Source organism: Nanorana parkeri, unplaced genomic scaffold (genome assembly GCF_000935625.1).
Source record: "Nanorana parkeri isolate BGI_ZX_2015 unplaced genomic scaffold, ASM93562v1 scaffold213, whole genome shotgun sequence".
In the NCBI taxonomy this organism is placed as follows: domain Eukaryota; kingdom Metazoa; phylum Chordata; class Amphibia; order Anura; family Dicroglossidae; genus Nanorana; species Nanorana parkeri.
In genome coordinates, this window is record NW_017306481.1 from 1,052,287 (window position 1) to 1,065,097 (window position 12,811).

General features: G+C 44.9%; 1 protein-coding gene across 2 annotated transcripts in view; it reads left to right on the forward strand.

The window, feature by feature from the left end:
- Positions 1-4,656: 4,656 nt before the first annotated feature.
- The window catches only part of E2F5 (E2F transcription factor 5), a 20,285-nt gene continuing 12,130 nt past the window's right edge, over positions 4,657-12,811 (forward strand). The window contains exons 1-3 of one of the 2 annotated variants that reach the window (XM_018555767.1): positions 4,657-4,919; positions 9,309-9,418; positions 10,548-10,709. In XM_018555767.1, coding sequence (XP_018411269.1) covers positions 4,806-4,919; positions 9,309-9,418; positions 10,548-10,709 — 386 coding nt within the window. In that variant the 5' untranslated portion in view covers positions 4,657-4,805. The remainder of the gene's footprint in view (positions 4,920-9,308; positions 9,419-10,547; positions 10,710-12,811) is intronic. The other variant, XM_018555766.1, reaches the window with a different exon arrangement.

The window sequence follows — 12,811 nt, forward strand, 5'->3', positions numbered from 1 at the left end:
GCAGCACTGTCAGTTCTCGTGCCATTCAAAATATGCTGCACAGTGCCGAGTGTCAGCTTGAGGTGGGATGGGATGGGGCTATGGCTGGGAGGGAGCTCCATTCATATGTGCATTACTTACAGCTCCCTCGTGTGCCCTGTAGAGGTGCCTGGACCGGAGTGACGTCACATTCTGGCTCCCGACAACTCTACAGGGTACACAAGGGAGCTGTACAAGCAATGCACATATTGATGGAGCTCTGTCACAGCACAGCAGCCCACACTGGGACCCCAGCTGAGGATCCACTCCAGTTCTCATAAGGTAGGCAGACTGGGTAGACCTTAAAAAAAAAAAAGAACAAAAATATATTTTTTGGGGAGTGTATGTGTGAGATTGTGTCTGTGGTTGTGTGTTTTGAGGGCCCATTCACACTAGTACAGTGCGTTAATCGCATAGTCCTGTGCGATTAACTCACTGTACCACGCAATCGCACCTACCACGCGTTCTGGTGTGAGAAGTGCACTGCATTGCCATTCATTTGAATGGCACCTCAAACGCACCTCCCACCCACAGTTCTATTGCCCGCATCGGAACGCACAGTGCAACTTGAGTCGTGACTTAATGACCAAGGACAAATGTGGGTCCTGAGGTTGCACAGGTTGAGAACCACTGGTCTAGAGGACTCCTGTTCATTTAGTGCCGGGGCTGCAGAAAAAGAGATTGAGACTGCTATTGCCCGCGATATACTGAGAGCGCCGTAGCCGGCCGAATCCCGACAATACTGCCTGGATGCACCCAGCTGCGTAAGTGACAGCTGGCTCTACCTATCTAGTAGACATGTGCGATTCGGCGAGTTTTTGTCGGGTTCTGGCGGTCGTCGTGCGGCGGGACTTTTTTTGTATTGTGGCGGGTCGGCGGGGGCCGTGCATCGTGATTGGCGCTGGATTACATGGATGGAGCCATTTTTTCTTAAATTAAAGGAATGGTCAAAAATTGACTTTGTTTTTTTTTCAATTAAAGGATTTTCTCTAAAAGTATGGTTTGTTTATTTACATTGAATTTAAATACCCCTTACTCATTCACAAGGGGGGGGGGCGGCATCTGGGTGCCCATTAAAGAGGTACCCTGATGCAAATAAGCCCCCCTGCCCGCAGACCCCCACAATCACCGGGTCAGGGTTGTAGGGAAGAGGCCCTTGTCCCCATCGGCATGGGGACACCCTCCCAATGCCGAGGGCACTTGGCCTGGTAAGGTGCAGCCCTAAAGGGCCTGGTAGGGATTTTGGGGGGAACCCCACACACTTTTTGTTTTCCGTTTTAACTTGGTGGGGGTCCCTCCTAACATGCCTACAAGACCTAAAGGGTCTGGTAGCAGACTGCTAACGAATTTAGTCCGAGTCCAAGTCCGAATCCCGAAACAAATTGACTTTCGGACCCGAATCCCGAAATAACGCAAAATCCGAATCAAAACGAAACGAATGTTTTGCCGGTGCACACGTCTACTATCTAGGGGCAAAGGCAGCTGTGCCCGCCCCCACCCCCCTTCCTCTATTCAGTGTTGGAGCATCACAGAGGGGAGCGGGGAGGGGAGTAACCGCTCACTGCAGGGAGATGATCAAGAAGTGAGCGGATCGGCTGCATGTTTCTGCTCTCTTGCCACTCTTCAGCAGAGCCGACCTGTGACAGCTTCTTTGTCACAGGTCGGCTCTAACTATGAGGATGAGTGGAAATCACTCACCTCATAGTTCTCGTTTAACTGTAGAAGTAGCCAACCCTAGTGATGATCGCTCTCAGTCTGCTGGCCTGACATTGTTTCCTGCGGGCTGGAAAATATCTGTGTGGGGTGAGGCTGAGAATGGTATTGTCACACTCTTGTGATGGTTCGGTGGGTTGGAACTGCGTATAATCATGCATTGGTGACGTACAGTGGTTTTGTACCGGCTGTTACCATTACAGGCTCTATTCACATGCATCTGTGTATGCGTAGTCCCACATACCCATGCAGCAGAGGGACTCGTAGGTCCCAATGGAGCACACGTGTGGGGACCTCACTGTACTTGTAGTTCACTATTCACTTCCTCCAGCCCCATACAGTAGGTCCGTAGAGCCTGGGGCTGGGATGTAAACATTCAGGAGTCTGGGCAATGCAACTGTGACACACTGATCACGGCTGCAATGCTTTGAAGTAGGGTTGCACAGATACCAAGTACAGTACTCGGTACAAGTATGAGTACATGTACCAATACGTTTGAGCTCCAAGACTACACTAGAGAAAAATTCTAAAGTTAGGAGGCAGCTGTCATTTGTAAGGAGCACACGGAGCTCCTGGGATTTGTGCATCTCTGTTTTAATGTGTGATTTTGTTTTTATAAATATAAATAAAGGGATGTACAGATACCAGTTTTACGAGTACTGGTACTTGCCAAGTACTTACAAGTACGAGTACTGATACATTTTTGTTTATTGTCATGTGACAGTTTTTCTTAAACAATACAGACTAATGATTTCAGGACAGTGGTGGAGTGCCAGAGCCAGGTCCCCGCTGCAACCCTGGTAGTTCTCATGAAAATGCCAAGTATCGGCACTGGTACTCGAAAAGTATCTGTGCATCCCTACTGTGAAGGCTTGAATGCAAAACATTTAAAAGCACTTTATTCTTTTATCAATGTTGGGTGCTTTTATTAACTCAATCTAATCAAAATGTGGACTATAAGTTTTAACCAACATTATTTATTGGCAAAATCATCCCACTGAAAAATAAAAGGTTTTAGGATTCTTAATGAAGCTTCAATTTGAAATCCTTGCCTTTGCAGGCTACTGATGTCAGCAATAATTCAATTTTCTATGTTCTGCTTACAAAAATGGAAGGAAGTTTAGTAAGTGTTCCATAGCTGGAAATGACACATGTTCATGGAGATGAACCCAACGTTCATATAGAGCATAGGTGGGTTCAGTTGCTAAGCCTTTGCAAGTCAGCGCTCAGCACTGCTAACTTACTACTCGCAACGGAAGTGAATGTGGCTACAGAGCGCTGAATGCGATGTCAGCGTAATTGGAGAAGGTGGGGACAGAGCGCCAGCGGCGATTGCAACTGTGGGCACACCTGGCAGCGATGGAGAAGGGTGCCTGAGCCCCGATGTGGCAAATCACAATTTGTGGAAACCTACAATTCAGTGTTTTGGTGTACAAGTGTGAGCGAAAAACTTTGTCTGATAGTAGAAATTGCACTAACTGCCTCCGCCATTTTACTTAGAACTGAAGCGCTGAAGAACAGCTATTCAGCACTTGGCTACGGAACTGAACATGTCTCAGCTCTCCAGCACACTCTGCTAGAGATGGGTAGCTCATGAGCGATCCGGATCTATTGAGCTGCTCCCTCAGAAGAATGAAAGAGCGGTGGCTCAGTAAAAATGAGCGGCGGTTCTTCTGGTCTGTGCTCTGTGGATGGAATGTAGAAGCAGAGAGTGAGACAAGAGAGTAATCGGCTCTTGTAATATGATCCTAGAGTGGGAGCCAGGCTTCTGCCAGCCCCGCCCACCCCTGCAACCAATCACATCTGTGAGAGACGGATCTGAGCGCCCAAGAGACGGATCGACTCAGGAATGATTTGGTTCTTTCGCTCCTTTGCATCTGGCTCTCGATGGATCAGGAATGATAGAGTTCTTCGGCTCCTCGTGCCTTGTCCATGATACTGATTGATATCTGCTCAAAAGGTTCACTCATTCTACACTACAGCATTCCTACAGCAATTCATGTGAATTATAATAATTAGTGTAGCAGGGGAAGCGAGAAGTGTGAGTTGGGGGGGGGGGGGCTGGTGATATAGTGCTCACTTTTATTATAATGCATTGCTGGGATTTGTAGTCCCGCATAGCTGGTGGTATTTTGCATACCTGTATGATGATTATACAGCAATGCAGAATTGCACCAACTATGTAGGACAACAAGTCCCAGCAATGCATTATGGTGTGTGTGTGTGTTTGGGGGGTGTGCAGGTGGTATTTTGCATAGCTGATTTTTATTATAATGTATTGCTGGGACTTGTAGTCCAGCTTAGCTGGTGGTATTCTGCATTGCTGTATGATGATTATACAGCAATGCAAAATAGCTTCAGCTATGTAGTACTACAAGTCCCAGCAATGCATTATAGTGGGTGGGGTGCTACTATAGTAAAAAGAGCGGTGAACCATGAGCCATTTAAAAGATCCGGATCTTTTCAGTGAGCGATCCGTGGAGGAGCGCTCATGCAGAAGAACCGTTTTGCCCATCTCTACACTCTGCTGCAGCTCCTCCACATCCCTCAGGACCCTTTAGGCTCTAGCCACGTGTTCTTGTGTTGTTCTCCAAGTCACCCAATACCTGAGAGCTTCCTCATTTACTCTTCAACGCTGATTGGCCCACTCCGTGATGACGTAATACCACCGAGCCCACACTAGCTATGTGACCGAAAGCCATATTTGAAAAGGGAAAACATAAACAAGAGCAGAAATGTCAACGAGGGATGTGTTATTGACAAATAAAAATGAACTTTGCTTTAATCGAGTACGATTATACTAAATGAATCATTTAGCCATTTACTGTTTCGCCTGCTCTTTAAGGTATGCCAATTTCCTGCATGGCCGCGCCAGCCTCTCATGACGCGTCCGGTCCCTTAAATATGTCGCCAGTTGGTTGCCTTCAAGTTTCCGTTTCCAAGGCAACCGCGCAGCAAGACGTCACTTCCCGTGCGGTGGTTTCTCTCGTGGAGCTCCTCGTGCTCCTGCAAGGCTCGGAACGGTACCGTTGTGGGGCGGGCTAACTTCAGAGGCCCGCCCCGGAAACACGGACATGGCGGAACCGGCGGGAGTGTCAAGTAGACATGAGAAGAGCCTGGGGCTTCTCACCAGTAAATTCGTGTCCCTCCTGCAGGAGGCGAAAGATGGGGTGCTGGACCTGAAAGTGGTGAGTGACACGTGACGCCGGCCTGTCACACCCCCGGTGTCCCCTACACCTGACAGGCCCACACATGGGCGCCACACTACACGTCCTGCAGCCAGTCCCCGCCGGCCTGACACTGCTCCCCTGTCACACAGGCCCGGCTCAGAATGCATGAGGCAGCATTGTTGTGCACCTTTTCACAAAACATAGTGACCTAATGTACAACCAAGCCCCCTCCCCCCCCCATTACTGGTGCTGCCACATGTATCTGTAATGATGACCATTGCCCACACCAGCTAGTATAAGCCCTCATTCATGCCTGCGCAATATCAAATATGTGTGTTTTGTGTAGTACGTTTCTGCGCCTTTTATGCATGTACAGAGTTGCACGTTTTTGCGAGCAGATCATGACACATTGATGTGAATGGCCAAATGTGCAAAAATGCAGCAAATGTGCGGATTTGAGCATTTCCATTGAAGTCTATGGGGCCAAGAAGCTGCAGAATTTGCCAAAAAGCAGCTTGTACTGGTTTGTGGCAATACACTCCAGATGTGAGAATGTTCTGGGGGTGTTGCAAAACGCTTGGGGTGAATGAGGGCTAGTGGTTGCAACACTTGAAAAGTTCATTATGCTGCCATGGAGGCTATGTAGCAATAATGATTGTGATTGGTCAGCGTGATTGTGCTGACCAATTAGAGTCCCTTCTGAGCGTTCTTCTGGCATGTCCCTGTAAAAAAAATTAGAGCTTCTCATTGGTCAGCACAGCCATACTGACCAATCACTGCAACCTATTGCAAGCATTATTTTGCTATACAGCCTTTGGGACGGTGTAGTGAAGTTTTGGCAATGTTGTAGTGTTTCAGTTGTAGTGTTTGTGTTAGAAGCCCTGTCACCATTTTTGTGAGCTTTGTAGTTGGTTCCGTAGTATGTTGCCTACAAGGTTGTACGTAATGTTTCCTGCAACACAGTTCAGGGGACGCTAGTGGTGAAGTAAAGACAGAACTGCCACCCAACAGTTAATTCTACACTATTAATATTTCTTTGGGCTTATCTTATTTGCCCACATTAGGTTATTGTGATTTATGGACCCTTCCACATTATACACTGTACAGCTTCTTACATCTCCTCTCCACCTCCAGCCTACTTATGACTATCACTATCAGGGATCATCACTATGCTGGGAGAGCCTTCATTGTCCTGACAAAACTATGCTGCAGTTGAGGATGAGGATCTGGCTGTGCCCGCTGGTATTGTGCACCTGGATCACAAGAGTAACTGCTCAGATTTACAAATCTCTGGGCAGGTAAAATGTTTCATATCGATACAACCCTGCGATCTAATTTTTTTTTTTTTTTTTTTTTAACTGCGGTTATTCTAAATTTTTAGTTTAGAAAAAACACTGCAGTGTTTTTAAAACATGCATTGTTTGTGTGACGCAAAGCAGTTTTTGGAGGCTGAGATGGGTACAATATTTGAATTGTGTCTTCTTCAATATTCAAATGAACCCGATTTGGCCTAAAAATGCCTTTAGAAGATTACTGTCCTGAAAAATGCTGATAAAGAACATAAATGGATTTTCCATTGAATTGAATGGTACAAGTCTGAAGATGTCAGGTAGGGACTCTGTGGTGCTTAGCAGGGTGCACAGTGACCATTTCAGAGGAGGGGGGTTGTAGGCAAATATAATCTATTCTGAAAGTGCTGAGTAAGGGGGAGGAAGGAAAAGATGAGTGCCCTAAAACTGAACTTCCTGTCCTTTCAGGCTGCATTAATACTTCCTTGTGAGTTTACAGGCAATTTTAGAATGTTTTCACTTGCGAATTTTTGTGCATTTTTTTTCAGGTGTATTTAGTCATTTTTGTTTTGGCCAATAGAAAGCTAGTTACTAGAAGTTTTTTTTTTTTTTTCTTCTCCTATTCATTTTCAGGTGGTTTTCAGGCCCTTCCATTGAAGTCTACGGGGCCTAATAACTAAATTCTGCTTCAGAATTGGCTCATGTACCTAACTGAGCTTCAGGTGTCAAGCTGTAGGCGCTCGAGCATTCATATGTGAACAGGCTCAATTTAAAGCATGTGTTGTTTAGCTGTTGAGCATATTGGCGCTTTAGGCCTCAAGCTACAAAATGCTCAGGTGTGAATCTGGGCTCAAGCAACCTGATGTAGATGATGGCTGCTGGATAATTTTCTCATGTAGGAATTTAATCTTGTAGCAGATCATTTCAACCAACTGTTTTAGGTGGAATGTTTTTGGGTCACTTTATTTTTCAGTGTCTTCAGGCACCTGAAGTCCAGGTAATTAATTTTACAGAAATGTATTGTAATTCCCATTTAAAGATCCCCGCCTTGCCCTGTTATGTGGGTGATATTTGGATATCAAATACTTGCGTTATTTGGCAGTCATATACTGTGTCAGTGTTCTGTCTACTGAGCAGTCTGTCATGCTCTGCTTGGCACAGTTGGCTCACACAGTATGGGCTCCCCATGTTCTCATTCTGAACGGCTCTCCTACAGCGATTGCTAATTTATTACAGACTGTCTTACCTAGTGAGGTCTGATTTGCTGTGTGACTAAGGCCGCTTGCAGAATTCAGGAAAACTAGTAAGTGATATTGTCACAAGTTCTAAAGAGCTGGTGGTGTTTATGACAATATACTGATGCATTTGGTTGATTTAAAGACCATGGTTCTCGGTTTAATTGAAGATGTATTCTTAATTTCTTTTTATGGGTAACTGGACGTTGGCCCTTAATAGAGGCCCTACTCAAATGTAAATTTAAAGGTTGACCACTTTTTACAAAAATGTTTCATATCCCAAACCCGCCTAACACTGCTAATGAATGGTGTAAGTGCCCATCAGATGTAAAACATCTGTTCTATCCTGGGGTTCCCTCAGCCTGTATACCATGTGCATGCTCCAGGCCTGAACTTGGACCATAATCAAAGGGCCTATACTTGGCTTCGCCCATGGACTCTACCCAGGCATTATTCTCCACAGCTGGCCCTGGAGTTTTTTTCACTGGCTGGAATATAGGCTGTAGTAGGGCCCTACCAGATGTAATGGCTGCCCAATGTGGGGCAACATGTGAAACATTTTATCTGCATCCAAGGCCCTTTTTTTTTTTTTCCCCGTAGTGTGGGCGGTAGGCAAAAGCGCTTATGTATTTAGTGGCTTACATGTAAACTGGCAGTCAGTCATTTTGGACTCTTTTTCGGCCAGTGTCTGTTTTTGCTGAAATATGTTTGGGCTGTTTGGCCAAAACGAACCTAATCAAAATGCCCATTTTACATGCCAAAATTTATAGTCATGTGATATGTCCAAGTTTACTGTCTTTACTGCAGAGTAGGAGGAGCCTGTGTGATGTGGACACTTCCTGTTGGCTGCTCACCTTTCACATCCCTTGGATAAGGTGCCGGCAGCTGACGTGATAGCGGACTTCAAGTGGTTAAAAGAAGAAAAAAAAAAATCTTTGCTTTGGGGTAGAGTCATTTTCGGTTTTGGGCTGGCAAATTTTTTTAGTTTCGGTCTGAAGATGTCATTTTGGTACATCCCTATTTAAAATGGCTTCTGAGTTAATTTTGTAATGGTTGTGTGCAGGATGGTTTGACATGGCTGCTCCAGGCACCACAGATGTCTGTTTTTCAGCTCAGTCCCTGTGTGATTTAATAAAGCCATTGTACAAGCTTGCCCGCTACAGTTATCTAATGGCTTTCTTGCTAGTAAGGAAAATTAAAAGCAAAGTGTATTTGGTATTGCTGACTTTTTCACGTTGCCCTTTTGAGAATAGTGTGTGTTGAAGATAATGGTCTTTGTGAAAATAGCATGATGTTCTGCAGAGGGGGTCACATTTGATATCTCCCAGCTCAGCAGGAAGTCATCATTACAAGTGTTCAAAATTTGTATGGAATTTACTGCTTTCTCTTAGAGTGTAAAGGTTCACCTTTGTAACAAAGAATGAAAAATGTTTGTAATGGCCTGCTGGATATATGTTTGGCTATAGACTTTATTTCTGTTAATGTGTGTGTGTGTGTGTGTGTGTGTGTGTTTTCTTTGTGTGGATATAAATGAAATTCTAACCCTTCCACCTTCTCTCTAAGCACCTGTTAACACTGGGGCTGTGTGTTAATTGCATGCAATACTTTTGTAATCACACTGCAACACACTGTATTGCTGTACCACACGTTGCAGAGCAGTATATCAAATTGTGGGTGGGAGGTGCGTTTGGGGTCCCATTCAAATGAATGGCAATGCAACACGCCTCCCGCACTGTTAACACATGGACCTGGTGTGAACCGGCCCTAACACTTGAAAGTTATGGTTTATAAATACTTAAGTACATTATTCGCGATGAGACATGAATGTTATTTCAGGATTTTTATTTGGTCTTTCTGTGTAATTATTTCCTTTAAACTTTCAGGCTGCTGATACATTGGCTGTGAGACAGAAAAGGAGAATATATGATATTACCAATGTACTGGAGGGGATCGGTTTGATAGAGAAAAAATCAAAGAACAGCATCCAGTGGAAGTAAGAATTTATTTAGAAGGGGATTTTTTTTTTTTAAATCGTACTGAATGTTGGCAATACTATATTTCTGCCAGGAAATGATCTAAACCAGTGGTTCTCAACCTGTGTAACCTCAGGACCCACATTTGTCCTTGGTCAATAAGTCGCGACCCATGTCACACTGCTATCGAACTTTGGGTGGGAGGTGCATTTGGGATGCCATTGAAATGAATGGCAACGTAACACACCTCCCACACCAGAACTCGTGGTATGTGTGATTGCATGGTACAGTGACATGGGACTGTGTGATTATTGCACTGTATTAGTGTGAACGGGCCCTCAAAAACACTGACACACAAACACAACCACATACACAATCTCACACACTCAAAATTTGTTTTTCTTTCTTTTAGGTCCTCCCAGTCTCCTTACCTTAAAAGAACTGGAGCGGATCCTCAGCCTGGGGTCAAGTGCAGGCTGCTGTGACGGAGCTCCAAATGTGCATTGCTTATACAGCTCCCTTGCACGCTCTGTAGAGGTGCCAGGAGCCAGAATGTGATGTCACTCTAGTCAGGGCACCACTACAGCACACACAAGGAGCTGTAGATATGGATGGAGCTCCCTCACAGCCATAGCCGCAGCCCACTTTGCCTCAAGCTTACACTCGGTGCCAGGCAGCATATTTTGGCGTAAGAACTGACAGTGCTGCGAAAGGCGGAGGCTGAGGAGCATCTCAGCTAGAAAAGTGGAAGGCTAACTGACCCATTGAACATGGGGTCGCGACCCACTTTTGGGTCAGGACCCACCAGTTGAGAACCAAAGATCTAAACCATTTCTGTTTGTATAGTGTTGGAGACATGCTGTGTTCCACATCCTTGTCATTTTTGAGCTTTATTTATTTAATTATATATTTATTTTAGGCATTTTATATAGCGCCATTTACACAGCACTTCATATAATTGTTTTTTTTCAGTCCCTGCCCTCTATGAGCTTACAATCTAAGGTACCTATCTCACATACATACATACAGCAGCAAATTAACCTACCAGCGTGTCTTTAGTGTGGGAGGATACTGGAGTGCGCATGAATTTGACTATCGTGTATTTTTCTTGTTGCTGAACTGATGGTCTTCCTCTCTGCTCTTGTTCAGGGGTGTTGGTGCTGGATGTAACACAAAGGAAATTCTAGAAAGACTGAGGAATCTTAAAACAGAAATCGGAGACCTGGAGTTGAAAGAAAAGGAGCTGGACCAACAGAAAGTGTGGCTGCAGCAGAGCATCAATAATGTTATGGATGATTCAGAAAATAGGCTATATCCTTTTATTAGCTTCTTCAGGAGACTTAATTTCTGTATTATTTGAGAGAAAGGAGTCAAAGTAGACTTTACTGTTATTGTCGTCTATTAAATCAGAATTGGCAAAGAGACCCTGTTCTCTTTGCAACGTCAGGTCCGTTTAGAGGTCTGCTACTTAGTGACACTAACTCGGGAGTTATATCTTAAATACATTTAAGTACCTTAACTATTACCAAAAATGTATCTTATTTGTGTATCACTCGGCTGTAGAGCCTCAAATATTCTCTGAATTGGTGCTGACACTGTCCTCTTGGGAGGGTGGCTACTTTTGTTCCCCATTGTTCTTGTGTGTTGTAAAGTCACCACAACTCCAAGATCACTCTTATGATGGACTACAATCTCATGTTTAGTTTACTAATTTGTAGTGACATTGTAGTCTATCCCAGGAGTGAGCTTGGAGTGGTGGCTACTTTACAACACACACAGGGACCATGGAGAACAAAAGTAGTCACCCTCCAGAAGGGACAGTGTCCACACCAATTCAGAGATGATTTGAGGATCTACAGCTGAGTGATGCACAAATAAGATACATTTTTGTTAATACAAAATGCATTCAAGTAAATTTCTAAGATTGTACGGTTGCACGTCTTTTGTCTAAGGAGCATGCTAGAAAACCAGCCGAAAATCTTACGATTTTTGGCTGGTTTGAATGATGCTCGGGAGACAAATGCCAAACGGGCCGGTGTGCACACGCTCACACTGCCTGTTCAGCATTGCAGTCATCGGAAGCCCTCCCCTCAGCGGGGCAGGCTTGCCATGATTGCAAGTACGATCTGCCTGTCCAAGATGGGCAGATCGTACGTTTTAAAAAAAAATTACTTTACAACCATCGCAAGACCTAAGGTCTTGCGATGGTTGTAAAGTGTATGGCCACCTTTAGCCTGCCTCCCCTGATGAGGTCAAAGGTCACATTGATTAAGCATTCTTTTTATACTAGTCCAGGGGCTTACAGATGTCAGCCAGCAGAATGCATATGCAGTTTAATTGGCCTGCAAGGTTTTTGATGATCCTCAAAATGGTTAGTCTTGATAGCAATAAATGGACAGAGTAGCTACCAACACAAAGATGTGAGATGCTGTTATGTGTTGGAGGCTGACCTTTTATGTTGAGGCTCCATCCATGCATCATTAAAACATTAATGGTGCCATTGACAAGCGGCTTAGCTTTTTTGGCACCTCAGTAATGAGGGAAGAGGTCCAGTATTCTATAAAGAGATATAGGACTGCTATATATTGCTGCAGTCAGAAAGTGACATTTTTATAGAACAATCTGCCTGTATCTATCAGGATATCTGGTGAGTTTATTAAGGTAAGCACTTCAGATGTGCAAACTATAGCTGCCAATTGGGATGAGGTTTACAGAAGGATGAATGAAAGATCGGTGTGGTCGCAGTTACATAGTATTTGAGGTTGAATAAAGACACAGGTCCATCAAGGTGTGTGTCCGTCCGTCCCCCTGCATGTTACGGTCTCTGAGGAAGGTATCTACATGCTTTTTGACTGATTCAATACTCTCTGCAGATACCACTGCTTGTGGCAGCGAGTTCCAGAATGTCACCGCTCTAACTGAAAAGCCCCTACACCCTGTGTGGATAAATCTTTTCTCCACCAGTTTTTCTCCTCTAGTCCTTGTTAGGGAGTTTACAGTAAAATGTTTATTGCTGATGTTACCATCACCACTAAACATTTTGTACATCACAATCATGTCCCCTCTTAATCTCCTCACTTCCAGTGTGAACAAGTTTAACTGTTGTAACCTTGTCTCATAGCTTAGGTCCTTCAGCCCCTTGATTAGTTTAGTGGGTAACTGCTTTGCACTTTGCTTTAACCCCTTCGTCACTGACGACGTACAGTGTACGTCGCCAGCATCGGGGCTGTTTAAACAGACTCCCGGCGACTTTTGCCGCCGGGAGTCTGTTTAAACTTGTAGAGCCGACTGTCGGCTTTACAACAGAAGCGATCCTGGCGACTTACCTGTCGCCAGATCGCTTCTGTGTCCCGAAGAAGGGGCCGCCTCCCCGCCGGACACACCCGCCGTGCTTCCCGCGCTCCGTTGCCCCT